At 50.4% G+C, this 25532-nt stretch overlaps 1 protein-coding gene across 7 annotated transcripts; it reads left to right on the top strand.

Moving 5' to 3' along the window:
* Positions 1-13850: 13850 nt before the first annotated feature.
* SHROOM1 (shroom family member 1) lies at positions 13851-25020 on the top strand. Of its 7 annotated transcripts, none has more exons than XM_069483607.1 (8): positions 13851-14262; positions 21352-22365; positions 22463-22518; positions 22724-22933; positions 23134-23679; positions 23760-23898; positions 23986-24258; positions 24379-25020. In XM_069483607.1, the coding sequence occupies exons 2-8, from the start codon at positions 21394-21396 to the stop codon at positions 24709-24711; spliced, it is 2529 nt and encodes an 842-aa protein (XP_069339708.1). In that variant the 5' UTR covers positions 13851-14262; positions 21352-21393; the 3' UTR covers positions 24712-25020. The 7 variants fall into 7 exon arrangements, with proteins under 7 accessions (XP_069339708.1, XP_069339710.1, XP_069339707.1 ...); XM_069483609.1 differs by lacking the exon at positions 13851-14262 and adding an exon at positions 16066-17097; XM_069483606.1 differs by lacking the exon at positions 13851-14262 and adding an exon at positions 17105-17379.
* Positions 25021-25532: the final 512 nt, after the last annotated feature.

Here is a 25532-nt window from a genome sequence, read left to right as displayed (position 1 = left end):
AGGGTATACAAGCTGGCCTTAGCTCAGCTTCTGAATTTTGGTAGTAAATTCTTTGACTACAGTAAAAGGGAGGCTAACTTCTCTAAATCCTGATGAAGTGAGATTTACTAGGACTCGGGTGTATGCAACACAACTCACTGCTGTTGTGTTTGTGTGATTGGTACACAGTCTACTAATTCTGCTTATTAACTGGCACGTGTAAAACAATTCACACAGAACAATGTAACACTTGTCTCATTCCTTTAAAGTAAATTGCCTTGCAGATTTTTCTAAGAAAAGCTATGTTCAAGACTATTTAAATGTATTTTTTCCTTTATATATTTAAAACCTCTGACTTTACAGAAGGAAGCCAGGGAGGCATTTTTGTTTTGGTTTAGGTTTTTTTGGTTTGTGTTTTGCTGACTTCCCTCCTCTCCCTCTATTCTACCCGCACAGGTGGTTTTCCGGGGGATCTTGGGCTGCTTCTGCTGAGCCGGTAGGAGTGACTGGGGTGTGTTATGGGCCTTGTGTGGCCAGTGGGTCTTGCCTGTGGGTTTTCAATCTGTCTCCTATTTATTCTGAGAGAGCCCTGGGCACAGCGGTGGGGCTTATGGGATGTTGTGTTTCAAGGTTTCTGAACCCTAATCTACAAACCGAAAGTAATTCCTAGATGTAAGAAGTACTTTTCTTTCTTGTAAATGATCTTTTCTTGGTGCTATCTTTAACTTTATTAAATATTCACATGCTATACAATTTAAACTATACAATTTAATGGTTTGTAGTATATTCGTAGACATGAGACACTATCGTCAATTTTAGAACATTTTCATCCCCTCAAAAAGAAACCCTGTACCCTTTAGAGATCATCCCCCTGTTCCCTGCCCCACTCAGCCCTGAGCAACCTGGAACCTGTCTCTGTAGATTTCTTTATTCTAGACTTTCACGTGAATGGAATCATACACCATGTGGTCTTTTGTGAACAGCTCCTTTCACTTAGCATGTGTTCCAGGTTCATCTATGTCGTAGGATGTACCAGTCCTTTTTTCTGATGGCTATGTTCTGTTGTGTAGCTATGCCAAATTTTGTTTATCAGTTTCTTGATGGATGTTTGGGTTGTGTCCATTTTTTGGCTATTATGAATAATGCTGATAAAATTTGCATACAAGTTCATGTTTCATTTCTCTTGGGTGTGTACCTAGAGGTGAAGTAGCTGGGTCATTCAGTACTACATTTAGTCATTTGATAAACAGCTGGACCGGTTTCCAAAAGAGCTGTGCTATTTTTACATTCCCACCAGCAGCGCATATGGGTTCTGATTTCTCTGCGTTCTCTTAAACACTTATCTGACTTTTTGAAAATTTTTTTCATCTTTAATTTTTATGGGTACGTATTATACTCATTTATGGGGTACCTGTGATTTTTTTTTTCTTTTAGAGACAGGGTCTCTGTCACCTAGACTAGAGTGCAATGGTGCGACCATAGCTCACTGCAGCCTTGAACTCCTGGGCTTGAGTGATCCTCCTGCCTCAGCCTCCCAAGTAGCTGGGACTACAGGTGCATGCCCCACCCCTGGCTAATTTTTATTTGGTTTTTAGAAATGGGCTCTCACTATTTTACCCAGGCTGGTCTGAAACTCCTGGTCTCAAGTGATCTTCCCACCTCAGCCTCCTGAATTGCTGGGATTACAGGCACAAGCCACTTTGCCTGGCTCTGCATGTGATATCTTGATACAAGCAAATAATAGATGGTGATTTTTCTTTATTTAGCCACCCAAGTGGGTGTGAGATGGTATCTCATTGTGGTTTTGATTTGCATTTTCCTGATTAGTATTGAGCATCTTTTCATGTGCTTAGTAGCCATTTGTATGTCTTTGAAAAAATGTCTATTAAGATCCTTTGCCCAATTTCTAATTGGGCTATTTGTGTTTTATTGTAAGACTTCTGTATATATTCTAGATGCAAGTTTCTTATCAGATACAATTTTCAAATTTTTCTCCCATACCACTGGTAGTCTTTTCACTTTTTATTTTATTATGAAATATACATAACCTAAAAATTTACCATTTTAACCACTTTTAAGCATACAAGTCAGTGGTGTTAAGTACATTTACGTTGTTTAACCAGCACCACTATCTCTAGAACTTTTTCATCATCCCAATCTGAAACTCTACCCATTAAAAAATAATTCCCCATTTCCTCTTTCCCCCTGTCTCTATGTTATATCTCTATGAATTTGATCCTTCTAGGTACCTCCTATAGTTGGAATCATTCAATATTTGTTTTTTTGTGTCTTGGCTTATTTCACTTAGCATAATGTTTTCAAGGCTCATTCATGCTGTAGTATGTATCAGAATTTCATTTCTTTTTAAGGGTGGAGAATATTCCATTGTATAAATGCCACATTTGGTTCATTCGTTCATTGACAGACACTTGAGCTGTTTCTGCCTCTTACCCACTGTGAATAACGCTGCTCTGAACGTTGGTTACAAATATGTTAGAATCTCTGCTTTCAGTTCTTTTGGATCTATTCTTGGAAATATACTGCTAGATTATATGGTAATTCTTTGTTTAATTTTTTGAGGAATTTCCATACTGTTTTATACAGTGGTTGCACCATTTACATTCCTACCAGGGATGCACAAGGGTTTCCATTTTTCCACCTTTCCAGCAAGTATCCAGCACTTGTTTTCTGTTTGCTTTAAAAAACAGTAGCCATTCAAATGGATATAAAGTAGTATCTCATTGTAGTTTTGGTTTGCATTTCCCTTATGGCTAATGATGGTGAATCTTTTATGTGCTTACTTTATCATCCTTGCAAAAATATTTATTCAGATCCTTTGCCCATCTTTCATTGGGTTTTCTTTTATGTATTAGAATATTAATCCTTTAGGAGATATTTGACGTGCAGCCCCACTCTGTGTGTTGCCTTTTCACTCATGATAATTTTTGCACAAGAGTTTTCAATTTTGATGAAGTCCAATTATCTATCCTTTCATTTATTGCCTGTGCATTTGGTGTCATATCCAAGAAATCATTGCCAAATCCAGTGTCATGAAGATTTTACCCTGTTTTCTTCTAAGAGTTTTGCAGTTTTAGCTTTTCAATTTAAGTCTCTAATCCATTTTGAGTTAATTTTTGTATATGGTGCAAGGTAGAGGTCCAACTCATACTCTTGGCATGTAGACATCTAGTTGTCTAAGTACCATTTGTTAAGATGACTTTTTCCCACTGAATTTTTTTGGCACTGTTAAAATCAATTGACATAGGTGTATGAGTTTATTTCTGGGCTCTCAATTCTGTTCTATTGATCTATATGTCTATCCTCACACCAATACCACAGTCTTGATTATTGTTTTATAGTGAGGTTTGAAATCAAATATTATTTCTCTTTATTTTTCAGGATTTTTTTTTAGCTATTCTAGGTATCTTGTAAACCATATAAATTTTAGAATCAGCTCATTAATGTCTACAAAGGAATCAGCTGGGATTTTGGTAGGGATTGTATCAAATCTAAAGATCAGTTTGGGAAGTATTGCCATTTTAACAATGTTAAGTCTTCCAATCCATGAACATGGATGTTTTCCATTTATTTAGATCATCTTTAATTTATTTCAACAACGTTTTGTAGTTTTTAGAGTATATGACACTTTTTTGTCAAATTTTTTTTTTTTTTTTGAGACAGAGTCTCACTCTGTTGCCCAGGCTAGAGTGAGTGCCGTGGCGTCAGCCTAGCTCACAGCAACCTCAAACTCCTGGGCTTAAGCGATCCTCCTGCCTCAGCCTCCAGAGTAAATGGGACTACAGGCATGCGCCACCATGTCTGGTTAATTTTTTCTATATATATTTTTAGTTCACTAGATAATTTCTTTCTATTTTTAGTAGAGACGGTGTCTCACTCTTGCTCAGGCTGGTGAAATTTATTTTTTGAGACAGAGTCTCGCTCTGTTGCCCGGGCTAGAGTGCAGGCATCAGCCTAGCTCATAGCAACCTCAAACTCCAGGCTCAAGTGATCCTCCTGCCTCAGCCTCCCTAAAACTGGGACATTAGATGTATCATCATGGCAGGTTAATTTTTTTTCTATTTTTAGTAGAGATAGGGGTGGGGGCTTGTCTTCTTGCTCAGGCTTGTCTCAAACTCCTGACCTCAAGCAATCCTACGGCCTCGGCCTCTTAGAGTGCCAGAATTACAGGCGTGAGCCACCGCACCTGGCCATTAAATTTATTCTTAAATATGGTTGTCCTGTTGCTACTGTGAATGAAATGATCTTAATTTATTTTTGGATTGTTTCCTGGTGCTATCTTACATACACATTACAAACCTGCATAAACTGACATAAATAATCTGGTATCTGCTCATGACTTTTTCCTCTCAAATTTTTTCAGAAATGGAGCTAAAACAAAGGGAGAACTTTGAGGGGCCCAAATTCCAAATAACTTTACCATCTTGTACTATAACTCCTTTGTAAAGGAAGTTGAAAGTCTAAGAGATAAATGCTGTTTCAAAGGTTTTGTATCTTCTGTCATTCTTAAGAGTAAAAAAAAGTCTGGCATGAACAGGGCTACAGTAACAGTAGTGTAATGTACAATTGAACTTATCTGAAGTCAACCTCTCTTAAATGTGGCTGCTTTCAAATGGAGCACATGAAATACATGTTGACTTAAAGGATTCCTCAGTTTCTCAAATACTCTACACTGATATATATATATTTTTTGCCAGAACAGGAGAATTTTATGTGTATGTTCTTATTTTTTGCATGGCCTAGTTCTGTGGCTGAGTGTGGAATGTGGTCTGAAATCTGAAGGTTTCAAAACGACAGTGAAGGTGGGTGGTTTTGATGGGAGTTAAGTATTAGAGTCAGTGCCAAAATTTAGGACCGGAAAAATGGGCATTCTTATAAGTAGTTTTTAAATTTAAACTTCTTCGCATAGTCTTGATGCTACAGTTGAGTAACGATAGCTTGAACTATAAGCTTGGCATTTAAAATTTTTTTCTTAGGCTTTGTTTGTAAATCTAGTTTCACTCATAGGACAGTGTTAATATCGAGGGTTGACATATTTGCTAAATTTAAACTTCAAAGGTTCTCTTACACACAATTGAGAAGGGTATAGGAAACCTATTTTTCTTCAGTTACTCGTAGAAAAGCTGCCACTTTAGCAAACAAATGAGAAAGGACAGCAGTGATTTAAATCTGGAAATTCAAGGATGAAGCTGCATCTGCCTTAAATAGATGCATTCAGCTCTGGTATTTAGTCCAGATGGGATATCGGGTCACCTAACACGGTGAGAGCCTCGTATGCCCAGGGACAATGGGGCTCGTCACGAGCTGCTTTTACCTTCAGCTCCGAATTTCCTGCTCTTTATCGGTTTAAATCAACTCCCGTGTTAGGCTGAATACTTCGTGTTTTGCTAATCAGCTTCCAGGGTAGCAGCCACGCTGCTTGGTGTAGAGCTCAGGTCAGACAGTTTGTGGGAAAGAGCTGCTTTTTCATGGGGTAAACGGGGAAAGTATTCATGATTATAAGAAAAATGCTCAGAACTTGGTTTGTATAAAAATTTATGTTGTCGATTTTAATTTTTAACTTTGTAGGGATCATAACTTATAAAATAATGGAGTGAAATTAAAATATTTTAAATGTTCTTTTAGAGAATGTCAATCCCAAATGCTCTCTTGGGTACATAGATGAGCTGAATGGATCGGTGCCGTAGAAGAGTGTGCTGCTTTGCCCGTCAATTGTTATCTAAAAAGAACAAAAAAATGAGCACAACCAGGGCCCAGGGTGTGCTGACACTTCATCCTTTACCAGTTGACAAGGGAAATGGGGTCTTTCCAGGTGGTTAGTTACTTCCTGAACCTCGGATTTACTAGCCAGTTTTTAGAAAGGGCCTCGACTTGTTAATAAGATCAGGACTATGTCACTATTTAAAGAACAGGATTTTATAGAAGGTCTGACAGTATTCCTTTGTCCTAACTTAATATGCAATGCCATTCTTGTCAAAGCATTGAGTAATCAGATATGTAAATGTCAACTGTACATTTTGGGCATCTTATTGCTTTAAGAATAAGTGCCTTGTGAACAGTTCACGGCGTCATTTATGGACCTGTCTTTGCCGCTGGTGTCTTTCCATGTTGGGACGCTGTGACAAGTGGTGTTATAAGAGTTCATGGCGGCCGGGCGCGGTGGCTCACACCTGTAATCCTAGCACGCTGGGAGGCCAAGGTGGCTGGGTCGTTTGAGCTCAGGAGTTCGAGACCAGCCTGAGCAAGAGCGAGACCCCTGTCTCTACTAAAAATAGAAAGAAAATTATATGGACAACTAAAAATATATATAGAAAAAATTAGCCGGGCATGGTGGCGCATGCCTGTAGTCCCAGCTACTTGGGAGGCTGAGGCAGGAGGATCACTTGAGCCCAGGAGTTTGAGGTTGCTGTGAGCTAGGCTGATGCCACAGCACTCTAGCCCGGGCAACAGAGCGAGACTCTGTCTCAAAAAAAAAAAAAAAGTTCATGGCCTGTGACTGGATGTGATTTGGCTTTCTCGGTAATAATTAGCTCGCTGAATAAATATTTATTAAACATTGACTATGGGCTGGCCACTGCGTGTGGTTAAGAACAGTCGGATGTTCTCAGCTCCCAGAAAAATTAAGGAAGCGGAGATTTGCTTGATCACCCCGAGTTGCATCAGTGAGCGTTCGCCGCCGCAGACCGTTCTGTGCAGGGGTGCATTCTGGGCGGGCACTACACAAGCAGGATGAAGGAATACTGAATTATCTTACCTTTAGAGTAGAACTTTTTGAATTAAACTTTTCATTTGGAGATAATTGTAGGTTTACATGCGATTGTCAGAAATACAGAGAGGTCCTGTGTATCCTTTATCAAGTTCCCTCAATAGTAATATCTTGTAAAACTATAGCACAATATCACAACTAGAATATTGACATTATTAAAATAGAATTTTTGACATTGAAACCTCCTTGGGCCAAGGGAAATGCTGCTCCTAACATCAATAGAGTTTTTGTATCCCCTAATGGAATTTACTTAATGGTTCAGTATATTTTCATCCTATACCGTTTCACCTCTACCCTTGAAACGTTGAGGCTTTTGTACTGTGACTTCACTTATTCAATAAATTTTGGGCACACACAAACTACGTGTCAGGGACTCCTGTAGATGGTGTAACAGTGGCAAATAAGATAGGACACTAGCAGGGGGACAGGGATGGTAAACAAAATGAGTGGTCACACAGGAACCTCTAGGCAAAGGCCTGAGGCAAGAACGGCAAGAACAGCTTGTGCCCCAGGAATGGAAAGCGCAGGCTGTGACCGGCCCTTGGGAGAGGAGACGGAATGGCTGGCGTGGCGCGTGGAGCGGGAGGGGAGGTTGAAGAAACAGAAGCGATGGTGTAGACCTTGTTGGCTTGCACGAAGGGGATTGGATTTTTATGCCAAGTTCCATAGGAAGTCATTGACAATGTTTAATCAGGGACCTAAATGGTTGGATTCTTTTTTTTTTTTCCTTAAGATCATTCTAGGTGTTCTACGTAGTATGGTTTGGCAGAGACTAGTCTGAAGCGGAGAGATCTTCTGGGGGACGATGATCCTGGTCCAGGCGGGTGGTGATGCTGGTGGGGGGTGGACCGTGCAGACACGGATGCACAGAAGTGAAAAAACTTAGCATCCGTTTCCACGTCTCCCCCTTTGTAGTTTGGCCTCTCTCCCTGAAGTTGTAGGGCAGAACCTTCTAATGAGAGAAGAAACATGTTCTTGCAGTGAAATGAAAGAAGTAAATTTGTCCCAATCCCTGGCTTCATAGTCTTATCCAAATAATGTGTCCCTTAATTATAACTTTCTAAAATTTTCTTCCTGCGCTGATTCATCTGAATTTTGTTTTAGCCTTTGCCTTTCATGTTGGAGGCTTTTTTCAAAAGTCTTTTGTCCATTTATAAATGCAAAGCCCTAGAAGACCGGATGGGGAGAAGATACACATTTAGAACCCAGCAACGCGAGGGGCTAAGAGTGCGTCACCCACAGTGCACACTGTCTCCTAATCTCTTTTTCCCCAATGCTGTACCTCTTTCCCCAACCTCCACCGCGCCTGGAGTTCACTTATCTGGAGCCTCTTTGATTGAAACTCTGCCATGGAGAGTCTCCTGCTGGATTGGGGGAGGGGTCACCTGGCTGCTGGGGAAGGGCGTGCACAGGGGTCTACTTGTTCCATCTGCAGGCCTGGCCAGTGCCCACTGGCAGCCGCAGCTGCCCCTTGCCTTCCGCGGTACTGACATCTTCATTTCTGCCTCTGCGTCTCTAGCAGGTTTAGGTTTGGTCTTCTCCTTACTCTGTTCACTTTTCCAGCCAAGTCCTAGCTTCTAAAACTTTGTTCACACCGATCCGTTGTGCTCCCCTTATCTATTCTTTGCCCTTATGGGTATATTTGATACTCATTTACTCTGTTAGTGGGAGGAAGTAGAGATAAATGCATGTGTTCAATTCTCCAAGTCAAAAAGAAGTACTTGTATGTTTTGTGTGAGACAAGGTCTCTCTCTGTCACCCAGGCTGGAGTGCAGTGGTGCAGTGTGATCAAAGCTCACTATAACCTCGAACTCCTGGGCTCACTCAATCCTCCCACCTTAGCTGCCCAAGTAACTGGGACTGCAGGCATGTGCCACCATTCTTTTTTTTTTTGCGTAGAGATGGGGTCTCGCTATGTTGACCAGGCTGGTCTGGAACTCTTGGCCTCAAACCTCTCCCTCCTCAGCCTCTCTAAGTGCTGGGATTACAGGCGTGAGCCACCACACCCAGCCCTCACATTATATTTCTATTGGACAGCCCAACAGTCCCTTCCTCATTTTATTCTAAACTCCACGTGGATGCTGCCCCAAGGTGGAGCTCATGGCACTTCTAAAGTACACACATTGCGTATTTATTACTTAATCAAATGCATTTCCTCTTCCTGTGCAGCGGCTTTCTCTTTTGAATAGCGATACTCAAATGTACTTCTTTCCCATGACTGAACTGCCTAAGCAGGGCGGAATTATTAATGGTGTAAAATGAATTGCAGCTCTTGCTGGGGAAAAGAGGCACGATTGAGGAAAGAGGCACAGATCAAAACATGGGAAACGTGCATGAATTTTCTGCAGCTGCCTTTGCACTGGGGTCCTCGGGCTGATGGGCTGCCCTGTCCAAGTCGGAGGAGCTGAGAGAACACAGGGAAGCACTCTGCCCACCAGCAAGACCTGGACCTCGTTCTGCCAAAGTTTTTTTCCTTTCATAAAACTGGTAACGTGAAGCTGAGAACTACCACGTAGATATACATGTGGTATCAGGATTGAGATGTGCCTTGACTTGATAGGTCCTGAGAATAATTTAGGTATTGTCAGTGTGATTTCATCAAGCCAGATTAAAACTGGTTAACAGCACTAGGCTATATCCTTTTGAACAGATCTTTTTGTGTTACTGCTCAAGACTCCTAAATTTTTGATAATTAGTAGACTCTTAACGTACCCTCATTTTCAAAAGTCGTGTGATCCTCATGCATATGAATATCTGAACATGTCCCCACAAATAAACCTGAGATCACCTGGCTTGCAAGATACTTTAAGGTCTGTGGGCGGAAGTGCTCTGAACTAGTGGGTGACTAGTGCAAGACGACATGAGATTTCCTTCTGCACTGACACGCTTCCAATGCCGGAGTGGTTAGAGCCCTTGGAAGCCAGCTCTGGCTTGTATATGAAGACCTCGAGCAAGAATGGGCCAATGTCAGTGCAGACGGTTAAGTGTGTGTATGTATGTGTATACACACACAGAAATCCGCATGACATAAATGCACCATTCTAAAGTATAAATTGTTTAGTATCGTCACAAGGTTTTACAATCATAATTATCTAATTGCAGAACATTTCCGTCACCCTAAAAATAAACCTCACATCGATTAGTAGTCACCCCTCAACGCTCCTTCCTCCCAGCCCACAGCAGCCACTATTCTATTAATACTTTCTGACTCTGTGGATTTGCCTATTCCGGACATGTCATGTCAGTGGAATAACACACTCTGCGGGGTGTTTGTTTTGTTTATCTAGAGTTTTCAAGGTTCATCTCTGTTGGAGCTTTGTCAGCATCTCATTTCTTTTTATGTCTGAGTAATATTTCATTGCACAGATATGCCCAATTTTGTTCATTTATCTGTCGGTGGGCACTTGGATCATCTCTACTTTTTGGCTACTATGAATAATACTGATGTAAATATTTGTGTACAAGTTTTGATATGAATATACGTTTTTAATTCTCTGGGATACATAGCTAAGAATGGGATTGCTGGGCTACGTGCCAACTATGTTTAATCACCTGACGAACTGACAAACCGTTTTCCAAATACGCCGTGTGGCTTTACATCCCCTCCGGCGGGGCAGGAGGGTTCCGATTCCTTCACATCCTCTTCAGCACTGACCTGACTTTGTGATCGTAGCCATTCTAGTGTGTATGAAGTGGTGTCTAATTGTAGTTTTGGTTTCATTTGGTGTTGAGCATCTTTTCATATACTTAGTGGAAAACGGTGGCCATTCTTATCTCTTCTTAGGAGAAACTCAAATTCTCCCCATTCAGATCCTTAGCCTACTTTTAAAAATTGGATTATTGGTCTTGTTATTTGTTCGGTTGTAAGCGCTTAAGCATATTAAGGTAAATCTAGTTTAGGTAAATCATTCACTGCCGCAGGAGGACCAGAGGGTTGCGCTTGGGCTTCATCGTTAATCCTTTTCGGGTACTTCATGAAGTTTTTGGAAAGAGCCCTCTTTCACAGAATAGCTGCCAACTGGGACCTCCTGCCTCCCCAGCGAAGGGCTCAGGCCCATCCCGAGGACCAGCGAGGACCCAGGTGAACCCTCCTAAAAGTCCGTGCGTGGCGGCGACTCCCTGGCCCTGCTCGCGGAGCTCCAGAGAGCGACAGCAGCCTTCTGCTCCGGAAGGAAGCGGCCTCTCGGGATACGGTGGGGCGCATCTTTTTGGTTAAAACCACCAAAAGAAGAAAGTGAAACAGGAAGTGTGGAGACCAAAGGAGATGACCAGTCCAGGATCTAACGTCACTCTAGAAGTTGGCTCCTCTGGTGAGGGCTGGCGACCAGTCTGCCCATGGCGGAGCCACCGGGCCCTTCAGAGCCGGCTGACGCCAGGGCAGCGAGGGGTCGCCGCAAGGAAGGGCTCTTGGTGGGGGAGGAATGCCACGGATTTCCTTCCTGCTCCCAGGACATTGTCCTCTACCTCTCACCTTGAGAATGGGCCGATCAGTATATGAACACTCAGTAACTGCTAATTCAGTAAGTCCTTTTATCTAATTCAGTCACTTCCATAGGAGGGTCATTTGGTGCCTAAAATGCTGTCTGTGTGGACTCTCCTACACACGCCCACATAACACACACACACACACACACACACACACACGCATACCTACGGCTCCTGGAGGCCAAGGCCATTCTTGGGATGTTGCTGTCAACCGTGAACTCACAGAATGGAGGAAGGACACAGCTGCTCACGTGGGGTCAGGTCTCGGTGTGCATTCATTCAACCATCACTAACCCTAACCCTAACTCTAACCTTCACGGCCCTTTCCTTCAAAGCTCTAACTAGTGCCACAGACAGACAATTAAATGGCCACGTATTCTACAGCATGGTATTAGGTAAAACAGGGAACGAAGTACTCTACCTAGGACTGTCAGTTAAGGCCTCACTGATGAGGCGATGCTTGGCTCAGGGGTTGTGCAACGTGACAGGTCCTCACCAGGGATATTTGCTAGTGGCGGAGGGAAGAAGAAACGAAACTTCAGCACATGGCCGGGGCCAGCCACGGGGCAGAAGCCTGTGTCTGGGTTTCCAGCCCGGCCTGACATCCGCTTAAGTATTCTGGCCCACACTGGAGTGGAGAGAAAAGGCGGAATCACGGTCAGCCCGCCTTAGTACAGGAATAGGAAAAAGCAACTGACCTCCAGATTTTCTTGCCTTTGATTTTATGTTTATCAAGGGAAATCTTGTTTTCATTTTTATAGCAAATGTTTATGACTCTGCACCAGGAACTCGCCCGCCCAGCCTTTCTCCTGGGCTGCTTTGTCCTGTTTCCCGAGCTGCTGGTTCGGAGCTTGTGTCAGACTTTGTCAGAGGGGTTCCAGCCACATCAAAGCGCAGAGCTGCCTTTCCCGAAACCCAGGCCGCTGTGGGGGATCTTTCTCACCTTCTTCCCAGTGGCCGCTTCTCTCCGGAAAGGGTAGCTCCGAACACCCAAACGTGGTTAGATTTTCCTGCCTTCTGACACTGGCATCCTGGTATTCAGAAGTTTTGTGGCTCCATGTCAGAAACTTTTTGGTTTCAAGCAATAGAGGGGCTGTTCCCCCAGGCCATGCACAGCATGAAGGAAGTGTTTGCTCAGGTGCCTGCCGCAGCCCTGTCTGCGGAAGCGGGGAGCAAAGTTTAGGAGAGGAGGTGCCAACAGCTTGAACAGCCCCTGTGGGAGACCCCCGGTGTATAAACCAAGCCTTAGAGATAGAATCGGGGCCAGGATTTGGCTGAGAGTGTGTCCTCAGGAGAAACTGAATGAGGAGTAATGACAATGGCTGACGGCACCTGTTGGCCTGCTCTAAGCCTGGTGCTAACGCACCTGGTCCAGTCTCACTGGCCTCGGTCTGGCAGGTATGTGGCGGTACCCCTGTTTCACAGATGAGGAAACGGAGGTTCTGGAAGGTTGGGGTATCTCCACAGCACATCTGCCAGGGTCTGGCATTCAGACTTAGCTCTGGCCGAGCCTGGCACTCACACTCTTTCCCACTACGCTGGTTATTCTGTCCCTGGGGTGCACCGAATCGGGAATGCCTGGCTGTCCCCGTTCCACCGTGAGATATCGAGGACGGGCGATGAGCCCGGATATGAACCTCTCTCTGCCACTTCCGGGCAGTGCTGCCAGTTGCTATTTGCCCCCAAATTCCTTTGGTGTCACCCGGTTAATAGGCATAGTCCCCTTTCATCTCGCCAAGTGATTTGCTAGGAAAGTCAAAAGTAACCAGCGACCTTGTTTTTTTGTTTGTTTTTACCTCTCCTGATGCTTCCCTTGAAATACAACAGCTGCTAACTAGACTCTGTGTGTGTGTGTGTGTGTGTGTGTGTGTGTGTGTTGTCATTCACCCCTGGCAGGGTCCTAAAAATACAACCCATGAATGCTGGACATACCCACCTCCAGGTTTTAGAGCAAAGTCTCCTCCATGTGACAAACTGACCAGACGTGCCAGTTAAAATCAGGAAGTTCTCCCAGGTTAAGGGCGTGCAGTCTGTCTCCAGAGCCGGCAGCCAAAACTCCCTGCACATGCACACGGCGTGCTGTGACCCAGCCTGTCCTAAGTCCATCACGCAGCCTCTGTGTGCAGCCCTGGGCCTACAGCTCTAGAACTGGATTGTTCTTTCATTGAAAATGCTGACCAGGTGACTCCTCAGCAAGCAGAAATCTGGGAGGTTTAGTTCAAACAAGACACTTTCAGCCAGGTGCACTGGCTCATGCCTGTAACCCTAGCATTTTGGGAGGCCGAGGCAGGAGGATCACTTGAGCCCAGGAGTTGGAGGTTGCTGTGAGCTATGATGACGCCACGGCACCTTATCCACTCCAGCCAGGGCAACAAAGCGAGCCTCTGTCTCCAGGAAAAAAAAAAAAAAAGGACACTTTTAGTAGAGGGCTTTTTAGGGTCTGGATACAAAAGGGACACCCTGGCCATCCCTGGCCCTGAGGAGGCTGCTGCCCTCTCTGGCGAATGCTGTAGGGGCCTAGCTCAGAGCCTGAGATAGTTTCTAGAGAACCAAAATGAGCCTTAAGGGACACTTTTCCTCTTAGTCCTAGGAGAACAGAAGACCAGAGTAGAAAAGCTCATTTGACCACCACTTATTTGTCCTTGGTCCACTGATGCTGTCAGAAGAGGAGAGAAGCCTGTATACATCTATCTCGTTAATCCTCTTTTGTCCAAGGATGTGCGGGTAACATCTGCATGTGGGCAGACCGGAAAGATGGAACGGTCCCAGGCCTGGGGCTGGGGACCAGGCCGAAGGAAAAGAGTTATTGTGACCAAAGCAAACAGAAGCTTGGGTGTCACCTGGTGTCTGTGGGGAAAAGGTGATACATGTGTACTTACTCGGAATGTGACAGCCCAGCATTCCTTCCCAGGAACTGCTGATCCGAGAGGGAATGCTGTTTCAGTCCCGGGGACAGCCACCCTCACCCAGCCTCGTCCAGAGGCCTTGCCTGTCAGGAGTCCCCACGGGAGAAGGTGAGTTTCATTCCCCGTGTACTTTCTTCCGTGGCTGTCTTCCTAGAAAGCTCTACCTTTGGACAACAGTGGGGAACTCAGTGCGCAATTAAAAAGCAAACAAACTTGCCCCGATAGAGCATTTACAATTTAAGTGGACATTTGTGTATAGGCAATAACTCATGCTTTGTTAGATTTCCAAAAATAGACAACATAATTTTGTTGAAAGATTCCTGGCCCTTAACCAGTGCATGACCATCTCTGAGTTATGGAGACAGCTGGGTAGCTGCTGCCTACAAGATCGATACATCTTTTGCTTCAACTATGCACTATAGATCCATTGCTGCCACAAATTCTAAAGACACAAACTTGGGAAAATATTTGCCACATACAGGAAAAGGTGTTAATTGCCTTAATGTATAAAGAACTCTTACAGATCAATAAGAAGACAAATAATCTAACAGAAAAATGTGCAAAGGAAATGGGCAGATCACAGGTAATACAAATGGCTTTTAAATACACAAAATGATGTGCCATCTCATGATAAAAGAAATGTAAAGTAAAAGTGAGATACTATTTTCACCTTTCAGATTTCAGAGATCAAAAAATTTGATATCGCATTGTTAATGAGGATGTAGGAAAATGGGGACTCTTGTATACATTTTTTTTTTTTTAAAGAGACAGGGTCTTGCTATGTTGCCTACGCTGGTCTTGAACTCCTGGTCTCAAGAAATCCTCCCTTTTCAGCCTCCCAAGTAGCTGGAATTACAGGCACAAGCCACCATGCCTGGCTCTAGGGGACTCTTTCAAAGAACTCTACCAGCCTGAGAAAGTACTGAGATACTGAGGGGCACAGACATCTGTCTTTTCATGTAGTAGAAAAATATAAATCTATGCACGTTTCCATCCTCTACATGCAACCACCCCCCACCCCTACCCCCACCCCCAACCACCACCACTAAGGAAGACTCCACCTTTCCAGCAGTTTCTTTCCCCTCCTCCGCTCCAAGATTCTCTGGGCTTTTGTAACAGAGAGATAGGAAATGTCAACGCCCTCTAGCCAAAGAACATCATGAGCAAAGTTGAACAAGCTGGGTTCACTGCTTGCTGCAGGAGGGAGGTCACACAGCTTGGGGAACCAAGGGGCATCTCAGCAAGAGAGCATTAAAAGGGACTTATAGGGTTCAGGCGTGTGTTTGTAGTTTTTGAGAGAGTAGAGGAAGCAGGGCTTCATCTGTGTCGGATGCTGTTAGGAAGCAAGAGCAGCTCTGTGATGGGGTACATTAATTTTATCTAGAAAGGAATGATTCTTTACCTACTATAACTGGTAAAGAAGCAATGGCCACTCATTAGCTAGGACAGAAAGATATTTGGTCATTTTTGTGACTTGGACAATGCTTACGTTTTTGTCTGTGTCAGACATGATCGCAGAGTTGTTTTCGTCTTGATCCGTTGTGGCTGAAGAATGGCCTTGTCTCGTGTTGTCCTGGGAAGTGGTTCATGTTTGAAAGGATAACACCAAGGTTCGGCTGTGAGTGTCAGGTCAGCTTCCAGCAGCGCCAAGGTCTAGGTGGCAGTGCCGGCCACCTCCCAGCGTCAGGGGCTGCATCTCTCTTCCCAGAAGAGGAGGCCAGGAGAGATGTGGGTGGACAGGATTTCAGTTTTCTGGGAACTTGGGCAGAGAGTTGCTGTAGTGTTCCCAGGACAAACAAGGGGGCAGGAGGGTGGAGTGGGTTGATAAGAATTGCTATGGACACTGTGTCCCCATGGCTGTCAAGAAACATAAGTAAAAAACGTGAGCAATTTGTGAATGGTTTTTTGGTTGCTGGGTGTGTTCCCTCTATAAGATGCTGCTCTGAGACCACATGGATCAGGGTCTTAAAGGGCCGTTCTCAGGGCCCAGAGCTCCGGCTCAGCTGAAGATGACGTCTGGGTGAGGCCAGGAGGGTGACATTCTTAGAAGCCAGGTCAGGTGCCTGCTGCCTCCACCCCCCAGAAGACCCAAGAAGACAGGGTTCCTCAAGCTCCTTGACTCCCTGCCAGAATTCTGGGTCCCGGTCATTACCACCGACAAACGCTTTTATCCGACAGAATGCCACCCTGGGAGGACACGGTCCCTGTCCCTAGGCCTGCGAATCCTGTGGGAGAGTGAGGGCAACTGAGCACAGAGCAGAGACCTCAGAGCTGGAGGGGTTCAGCAAAGGGCCCCCAGCCCCTTCTAGGAATGGAGCGTTTCTGGGGCAGGGTTGTTTATTCATAGAGAGTTTTGGGACGTTGGGGCAGGGGAGCCTGAGGACACAGCAAGGAGGAGAGCAGGGTGGCAGGTACAGGCAGAGAATTCCTTGGAACATGGAGGTCCCAGAAGGTGAAGGCCTTGAGAGCCAGACTCCAGCCAGAGGGGGTGTGCATATGCCCAGCACCTAAAGGACCCACTCAGCGCAGCGAGGGTGAATACACAAGTCACAGACTCCCCCACGTCTCCCCCATGCCCAGCAGGCCAGAGGGCCCAGACTATGCCGGGTAGTGGGAGAAATGGAAAGAAAGGGACAAGAACGGGAGACAAGAGCCCATGGTGGGAGTCAAAGAGCTGGGAGAGTTTTGGAAACGGGTGTCTAGAGGGAGGGTTGATCAAGGGATGTGTGACCATCCACAGCCGAACTCAGAGGGACAGGACTGAGGCACAAGCTCTGGGCGGGTCTGTTTTCTAGGCAGGGTTTGAGAGCAAAAGGGGCAGCCACCTGGCGTCCCGAGGGCCCGGCCTGAACCTCCCCACCAAGGGGGGTGTCGGGGCCCCCAGGGACCTGGACACCAAGCATCACGGACGCTGAGGACGCGTCGCGCCCGGCTGCGCTAGAGGTGGGCGGGCAGTCCTCGTAGTCGCCCTCCGTCCCCCTGCGCTCCCGCTCCCGTGGCCTGGGGCGAGAGGCCCGTGCCCGGCGGGGAGAACCCCTCTACAGAGGCGCGGCAGCTCCTGGGGCAGCGCCGCCGCTCCGCGCTCCCGCCCCCGGTGGCCGGACGTGGCGCCTCCCCTGAGTCAGCGGCCGGAGCCTGGAGGTGGGGTCGGGAGCCGGAGCCCGGGGCTCTGATGTCACCGCGCGGCGGCGGCCGCCCGGGAGCGCGTCTCGGCTGCAGCCGCAGGTACGCGGTGGGGCGGGGGCGCGGGGAGCGGCGGCGGCATGGCGCAGCCGTGGGGTCGGCGGGCTCGCTCCCGGGGGAGGCCGGCGGCGGGGACGGCCCGGTGGCGACGAGGCGGGGTGGAGGCGGGGCTGCGGGGCCGCGGGCCGCGGCGCGTCGTTGGTCCCGGCGCCGAGTCGGTCGCGCGTTGCCCGGCCGCGGTGCGGGCAGGAGCCAGGCCCGGGCAGCTGGCCGAGCTGCGGGGGCCCGCGTGTGGCCGGAGCACGCAGCGGGGTCTCAACCTCCCGACCCGCGGCTCCCGCCCTTGCTCGCGGAGCAGCTGGGGAACCCAGGTTCCTCTCGCCCGGGATCGCGCCGCCCTCCTTCCCCGACGGCGAACCCAACGGGAAAGTGCGAGAAATGCGCGGTCAGCGGCCACCCGCTCTCCCGCCGCACCGCGTGACTCTGCTGCCCCCCTGCGGTCGCCGGGGCCTGCCCCCTCTTCCTCCTCGGTGCCTCGACTCCCGGAGCTTGAAGCCCCGGGTTCCGTGGTCGGTCCACGCTCGCGGCCGCCTGTCTCCAGGTGTCGCTAGCACCCTGCGCTTCCTGCGCATGGCTGGGAGCGGGGGTCTCTGGAGAGGCTGCATCGGGGCTGCCGCGACCGACGAGCCACGTAACCAGCCGCTGCGCGGAGCGCGGATACTGCATGGGCTGCGCGGTCGGCGCGAACGGGCTGGGAGAAGGGGGGGCGCTGGCAACAGGGAGAGCCACGGAACTTACCAGAACGCCCGCCCGGCCAGACCTAGCCTGAGGTTCTGGGCCCAGGAAGTCAGTCTGGCTGGGAGGCCGACGTGCAGACAGCGCCCCCACAGGGAGCCCAGTGCTGAGGGCAGAGCAGCCGGGAGGGGCGGCCCGGACAACCCCTCCGCAGAGAGGTCAGGTGTGAGGTGGCCTTTGAGAGGTACGATTTAAATCCTGATCGTTTGAATTTGAGGCTATTTTCCGGCGCCTCTTCTGTCACCTTACCTGGGTCTGTTCCCACTGCCTTGGTGTGATTGAAACTGTCATCATCTATTTATTTCCCCAACAACCCCTAATTAAAAGCCTGGGTCGCCCGCTTGCCCACTCTCTCTGCCCAGCTCCAGACCAGACCTGCCAGACACTGCAAAGCCCGCAGGCTCCAGACTGGAGGGGCCCTGGACCCCTCTGGCCAATCCCCAGCTTGCTCCTTCCAAACTGGCGCCTCCACCTCTCAGCTCCCTAGCTCCGAATGCTGAACTCATCTTTGTCTCCTCTTCCTCTCTCGCTCTTTCATTCCGGTGCCAAATGTATATCGAATGTTTCCCTCCTCTCCCCCCAGGACCCCAGTCTGGTGGCTTTCTAGCAGGGATTCCGTGCTGCTCCCCCTGCCCTGGCGAGGCGAGGCGAAATGCCTGCAGCGTTCTTTGAGCTCCAGCCTCTGGACTTCTGTTCAGCAGCGGGCATGGGCTCTGCAGTCCAGCCCACAGCTGACACTAATGCTGAGGCTGGGGCCCTTAGGGTACGGCCACCCCCAGCCACAGGGGCTGGCTGGACTTCAAGAAGCTCCCTGCAGCCAGACAAATGTGAACACTCCTTGATACTTTGTGCTTTGGCCCCAAAACACACTAAGGCAGCTGGGCCCTCCTGGCACCGCAGGTTCTGCAAAAGGCACAACGTGAGCATGTGAGGTTGATGTCTTGTATCGTGGGGCCACCAATGCAAAAGCATCAAGACGAGTTAGAGTCGATAAGAAAACAGATACATATACACATTTTTATTGCCATTCGAGCTGTTTTTATTTGGTGAATTCAGAATCCTTTGTTAACACAGTAACTCACAAATAAGAAACGTTCACAGATTTTCAAGGGCTCACTTGAGGAAACCTCTTTGTATTTGGTCACCCCTGTCTGTAGATGTGGCAAGCCAAAATGGGCAGGATGAGTGTCACGAGCCAGGGCAAACAGTGCTCCCAAGCTGGGAGCACTAGGACTAGGCCTAGGAAGAGAGAGGGCTGGTGCCTGAGCTCCCAGGAGCTGCTATTCAGAGTGGCTTATTGTCCTGAAGTTTAGAGAGTGGAAACACTTTGCAAAAGAATTCCCAGGCCTGAGTGTGAGGGTGAACCTGCAGGGCTTAATGGGCAGAAAGATGCCCCCAGGTGGGTCATGTCAAGATGTTCCGGTCCCAGGCCTGCTGGAGCCCCTCCTAGGAACATTGCCAGTACTGCCCTCCCTCGTAGGAAACACCATATCCTCCTACCACGAACCGCCCTACTTGCCCTAACTAGCAATCTGTAACACTGTGGGCCTCAGGGAAGTTCATGCAGGGTAACTCTGAGCTCCCAGTAGTGCCTAGGAGGCTCAGACAGGCCTGCGTTTTGGTCCCCACCCCAGCTGCATGCGACCACCCTACTCTGTACTCTCCATCAAGCAGCTCAGGGAAGACAAGCCACTCCCCACCCCCAAAGTCCCCATAGTTCATAGGGAGCCCCAGGTTCCCAAGCCTCAAAGTTGCTCTCACCCCGACCCAGGCACACCCACCCAACTCTTACCTGGATACCCCTCTCGGGACGGGGGAGGCATCGATTTCCGGCCAGTCCTGCTTTGTTTGTTCCTAACAATGCATGAGGAACCTGGTCAGTGTCTGTGGTGGCAAGTGCCTCACCATCCTGTCCTATTCCCCGGAAACATCTAACAGGAAGGAGAGAAGGGTGTGCAGAAGCTAAAGAGCCCTCTTCCCTCTCTACCAAGGCCGCCCCTACATCTACTCCCTGCAAGTCTGTCCTTTCCCTTTGCCGTTCGACAAATATTTACTTAAGGTTGACTACGTGCCAGGCACTGTGCCAGACTGAGGGCAGAGTGATGAGTAAGAGAAGAGCCTGTCCTCAGGAAGCTCAGGGGTGGGACTGGGAGGACAGAATCCCAAGCAAGCCAACAATGACAGTGCAGGGTGATGGGTGCTGCGATGGGGGAAGCTCAGGACCCGGCAGGGATCCCAAAAGGTCAGGAGACCGCTCAGCTGAGCCCTATGGGAGAAACAGGAGTAGCAGGGCAAAGAGGGGGTCAGCGGGTCATTCCTAGACAAAAGGCAAAGTCTCAGAGGCAGGGACCATATTATTCTGGAATGTCAATAGAGTGTGGGCAGCTGGGAGCAACTGTTTCCCACAGTGGCGTCTGCGTTTTGCTGGAGGATTCAGGCAGCTGGGGGCAGGGGGCGTGGCACACTGGCTTTCAGCAGGGTTTGCTCCTAGGAAATTGATTCTGGCTGCAGTGAGCTTGGAGGCAGGCCCAGATTCCAGGCAGGGCTCCTCCACTTACCAGCTGTGTGTCCCTGGGCAAATCATTTTCCCTTCAGAACCAGTGTCTTCATCTGTAAAATGCACACAGCAGTTGTGAGGATCAAGATAAATATTTATGTAAAGCACCTGGAACATAACAGGCACAGAGGAAGGGAGGACGGCTGTGAAGCTGCCCCTGCCCCCGCCCTGGGTCTCCCCACTCCTCTCTTGGCTCCCCTGTGATCTCAGATCATTTCTGACCATTGTTTATCGGGCAGAGATCACGTGGAGAGGCTAACAGAGCTGCCAGGAAGCAGCCTGGGAGGACCAAGGCTGGGGAGGAAGGAGCATGGGTATGTTCTCGGCTCTGCTGGAGGGACCAGGGTGGAGGCTGCTGCTGTGGACTAGGGGCGCCCCAGCGGGGAATCGGGGCCAGTCGCCAGCCAATTCCTCTCTCCTGAGCTGAGGCCCTCAACCTCTAGAGTTGCTCCTTGGGACTGGTCCTACTGGTCCCCATCCCTGACCCCAGGGTGACTCCACCAAAATCTGGGGGAAAGGGGATGCCAGTGCTAGGTAGGGGGACAGTGTGACCGCAGAGGGGACCTATATGCGCCTAGCTCTCCGCGCTGGAGGGGCCAGCAGGCTGCTCTAACCCTTACCTGGAGTTCCTCACCCACCACTCCCCGTCTACGTTTTTCCAGGACCCACGGAGCCAGCCAGTCTCAACACGCATCTGCGCAGCCATGGAGGCCCTGGGTGCTGGGGACGAGCGCGCCTCCCCAGCCTCGCCCACTCGAAGCCTGGACCTGCGGCGGCTGTCCATGCGCGCAGACTCGGCCTACAGCTCTTTCTCCGCGGCCTCTGGCGGTCCTGAGCAGCGCATGCCGTCGCCTGGGACCGACCTTCCTTACCTAGACTGGGACTACGTGCGCGTGGTTTGGGGCGGCCCGGCCCCCGCCCGGCCCGACGCCGCCCCTCGCGCGTCCCCGCTGCCGGGGCCCGCGGTCACTACGCGCAGTGGGCCGCAGCCGCCGGAGGTTCAGGGGCTCCCGGGGCCGCTAAACAGACAGGCCACCCCGCTGCTTTACGCCCTGGCGGCGGAGGCCGAAGCCGCGGCGCGAGCCGCCGAGCCGCCCAGCCCGCCGGCCTCGAGGGCCGCCTACCGCCAGCGACTGCAGGGCGCGCAGCGGCGCGTGCTCCGGGAGACGTCCTTCCAGCGCAGGGAGCTCCGCATGAGCCTGCCCGCCCGCCTGCGGCCCGCAGCCCCCGCGAGGCCCCCCGCGGTGCACCCGCGCTCGGCCTCGCTGAGCCACCCGGGCGGGGAGGTGGAGCCGGCGTGCTCCCGGACTCCCGCGCCGGGAACCGCCGGCCGGGGTCTCCTGGCCAACCAGCAGCGGAAGTGGTGCTTCTCCGAGCCAGGAAAGCTGGATCGCGTGGGTCGGGGCGGGGGGCCGGCAGGGCAGTGCATGGGTGAGGCCTGCTCCAGCTCTGGCGTCACCCGGCCCCAGCCCCAGGAGTCGCAGCATGCGGTGCTGGCCGAGTTAGAATGTCATGAGATCAGATGGCTGCCCAAGACCCAGCCCCGAAGCACAGCCTACCTGCACTCCGGGTCCTCGAAGCTCGCAGATACCTACAGGCCTGGTCGCAGTCGGAGCGCTTCAGGCGAAGTCATGGGTTCCTGGGGAGGTTCAGGGGGGGCCATGCCCAGTGTCCAGGTATGGAAGATGGGGGTTCAGGCCGGTGGGGAAGTGGGGGAGCATCTGAGAAACTGAGAACTCGAGCCACATTTCAGTTGACTGTTCACCTTTCCAGGCTGTTCCCCAAGGAGCAGAACCCCCCAGACCATTGTTTCAGACCCAGCTTTCCAGGTGAGACTCTGTGGAGATGGCTCTGTGGGGTGGGGGGTGGGGGTGGGGGACAGCTTTCACACTCTTGCCCAAGAAAGAAGGCCACTTACCTGCCCTCAGTCTGAGCCTTCTGTCTTTTGCACATTGAACACCTTCTGTCTCCTTGGTGCAACACCAAGAGCTTCCGTCCTGGTCACTGTGATCAGTGTGGGGTCCCTGCCTCCAGGTTCTTGACTCAGAAGGAGACTACAGTGGTGTGTCCTGCAGACGTCCCCCAGAGCAGCCCTGCAGACTGGGAGCAGAGGGGCTCAGAGACCGGCATTGTGTCTGCCCAGCTCCCCTCTGTTTCTGTTGATGAAGTGTTCCTGGAAGAAGCCCCGCCGGTCGGAATGAGATCACCACCAGACTCCCAGGCCCCCGAAGGGCTCCCAACCAGGTGCATTCCCTCTTGCTGCCAAGCATCACGAAACATCCCACTCCCAAATACACATCTACAAAATGCTAGAGGGGCAGGGAACCCTCTCCTAACTGGACCCTGGGAGCCCAGATGGTGGGGGTGGGGGCAGGCAGCCCTTCAAGGCTACCCCTTTTCTACGGCTGTAGCTTTTTTTGTTTCGTTATCTCTTCTGCTTCCAGAGTGCATGCCTCTGACCAGCAGTGTGGAACTGATTTGGGCCAAAGGGCTGGCCAGGCTAAAATCTCCCCAGAGGACCCCCTCCATGAGTACCCAGGGACTGTAGAGGCAGACGACTGCTGGCAGACAGTGAATGGTTCTGCAGATGTTTCCAGGCCCACAAGCTGTAGCCCCCCTGGGACTGCAAATGGTGACACCCCAACTATTGACCCCACTGGACAGCTGACCACTGGCCCCCTGGCAGCTTCAGAGAGTGACCTCCTCAAACTTCTCCCAGTTGCCCCAGGGCCCCCTCACCATACTGCCCTGGCCTGGGCCACTGGCCAACCTGGTTCCAGGCCAACATGGCCCAGTCAGCGTCTTGAGGAGCTGGTTCAGGAGCTGGCCAGACTGGACCCCTCTCTGTGTGATACTCTTGCTTTCCAGCCCATCCCAGAGCTACCCCTAGGCCTGCTGGATGGGCTGATTCCTTTAGCCGAGGTCTGGGCTGCAATGAGCACAGCCTGTGGGGAGGCGGGAGAGGAGGCTGCTGGTACTTCTGAGCCAGGGTGAGTGAGGGGCACCAGGGACTTCTAAGCACCTGAAGTCTGGGGCAGGACAACCCCAGGAGCTCTGGCTTTGTCCTCAGGTCCTATCAAGTCAGCTTCACCCAGCTCCTGCCAACTTCTCAGGAGGAAACAAGGCTTGAAAACTCTGCCACCCACCCAGTGCCTGACCAGCCATCTAGTGAGGGGTTCCTGGCACCAAACAGCATCCAGGCCAAGAAAGTAAGTGTGGAAGGGTTTGTGGAGGCTGGGTGGGGCAAGAGCCCAAAATCTGGGCACAGAAGTCAGCTACCCAGGCCGTCTCTGCAGGTGGAGCTGGCCAGCCTCCTCCAAAAGATGCTGTGGGACCTTCATGCGGAGCAGGAGAGGCTGCGGGGGGCGGCCCAAGCGTGGGCCAGAAGCCAAGCGGCTCTGGAGGCTGCAGTGAGCCAGGCCTGTACACCCCCGCAGCTGGAGAGGTTCAGCCGGTTCATGGCAGACCTAGAGCGCGTGCTTGGCCTCCTGCTGCTTCTGGCCAGTCGCCTGGCCCGCGTGCGCCGCGCCCTGGCCTGGGCAGGCTCAGAAGGCGACCCCGAGGAGCGGGTAAAAAGGGTTTAGGCTGGGGGCAAGCAGGGCAGGGAGGGGCCTGCCGTCTCCGGCTGGAACCTACCTGGCAGCGCGGTGCGTCGCCCTGCTCATGGCGCCCTCTCCCTGCGGCTCCAGGCTTCTCTGCTGCAGCGACTCGGGTTCCTGCAGCGGCAGCAGCAGGACGCCCAGCAGCTGAAGGAGCACGTGGCGCGGCGTGAGCGGGATCTGCGCGAGGTGCTGGTCCGGGCACTGCCGGTGGAGGAGCTGCGCTCCTATGGCGCCCTGCTGGCCGGCAAGGCCGCCGTCCTGGCTCAGCAGCGCAGCCTGGACGAGCGTGTCCGGTTCCTTCAGGACCAGCTGGACGCCATCAGTAGCGACCTTGGCCATCATTCCCTGTCTCCCAGGCCGGCCCGGCCCCCAGAGACCTGTCTTCCCGATGAACAGCCCTTACCTCCTCCCCTTACCTAGTTATGGGTGGTGGGGCGCCCCTAACTTTCACCCACATAACCGGGTGATGCTGGTTTATTCGGTGCTTTTCCCTTGAGGGGGACACAGGCCAGACCCTCCCAGGACATTCCTTCAAAGTGTTCTCATGGGGCCTCACCCAAATCTTGAGGGTTATTTGGTAATTAACTTATGGGTCTTAAAAATTGCAGTATTACCCCATTATGTGATGAGGGAGGGGCTGTCGGGGTTGGAGGGAGGAGAGACAAGTCTGAGGAGCACTTCAACTGAAAGTGCAAAACAGCCTTTTTTGTTCCTTCAATAAAATTTAGTAAGAAAGTGTGTGTGTCACCTGTAGCATAGCTGGGGACAGGGGAGAGAAGGGTCTTGTTTACAAACTGCAGGCTCTGGATTTGTTGGTGGAGTGTGGGTCAGGTCCCGCAATGCTGGGAAGACTGGAGAACCAGGCTTGAAAGTGGGAGGGACCAGGTAGATACTGAGCTGCCAGCTGACGGCTGCCAGAGGTCTGTTCTGGAGACTACATCACTGCCACAAAAGCCTGGATCTGACTGGCTGAGTCCAGGGTTCAGAGTTCAGTCAGGGTTCAAGCCCCCAACTTCAGTAGTGAAAGTGAAGGTCCTCCCTCCCTTCAAGACTCAAGCTATAGGGAATTCCCCCAAATTGAAAATGGGCTCAGATGCTTGCTGCCTAAATACCCTGACAAATGTTCAGTATACGTGGACATTTGGGGACATTCATTCCAAGACCCAGAAAGAACTTTCTTCCGTTTCTAATTATGTTATCAAAACTGAGTTTATCCTGCTCTCTTCCAGAGACAGCCAGGC

This window comes from Eulemur rufifrons, chromosome 10 (assembly GCF_041146395.1).
Source record: "Eulemur rufifrons isolate Redbay chromosome 10, OSU_ERuf_1, whole genome shotgun sequence".
NCBI classification, from domain to species: domain Eukaryota; kingdom Metazoa; phylum Chordata; class Mammalia; order Primates; family Lemuridae; genus Eulemur; species Eulemur rufifrons.
Note: the sequence above shows the minus strand (reverse complement) of the source record. Positions and strands in the feature narration are given on the sequence as shown.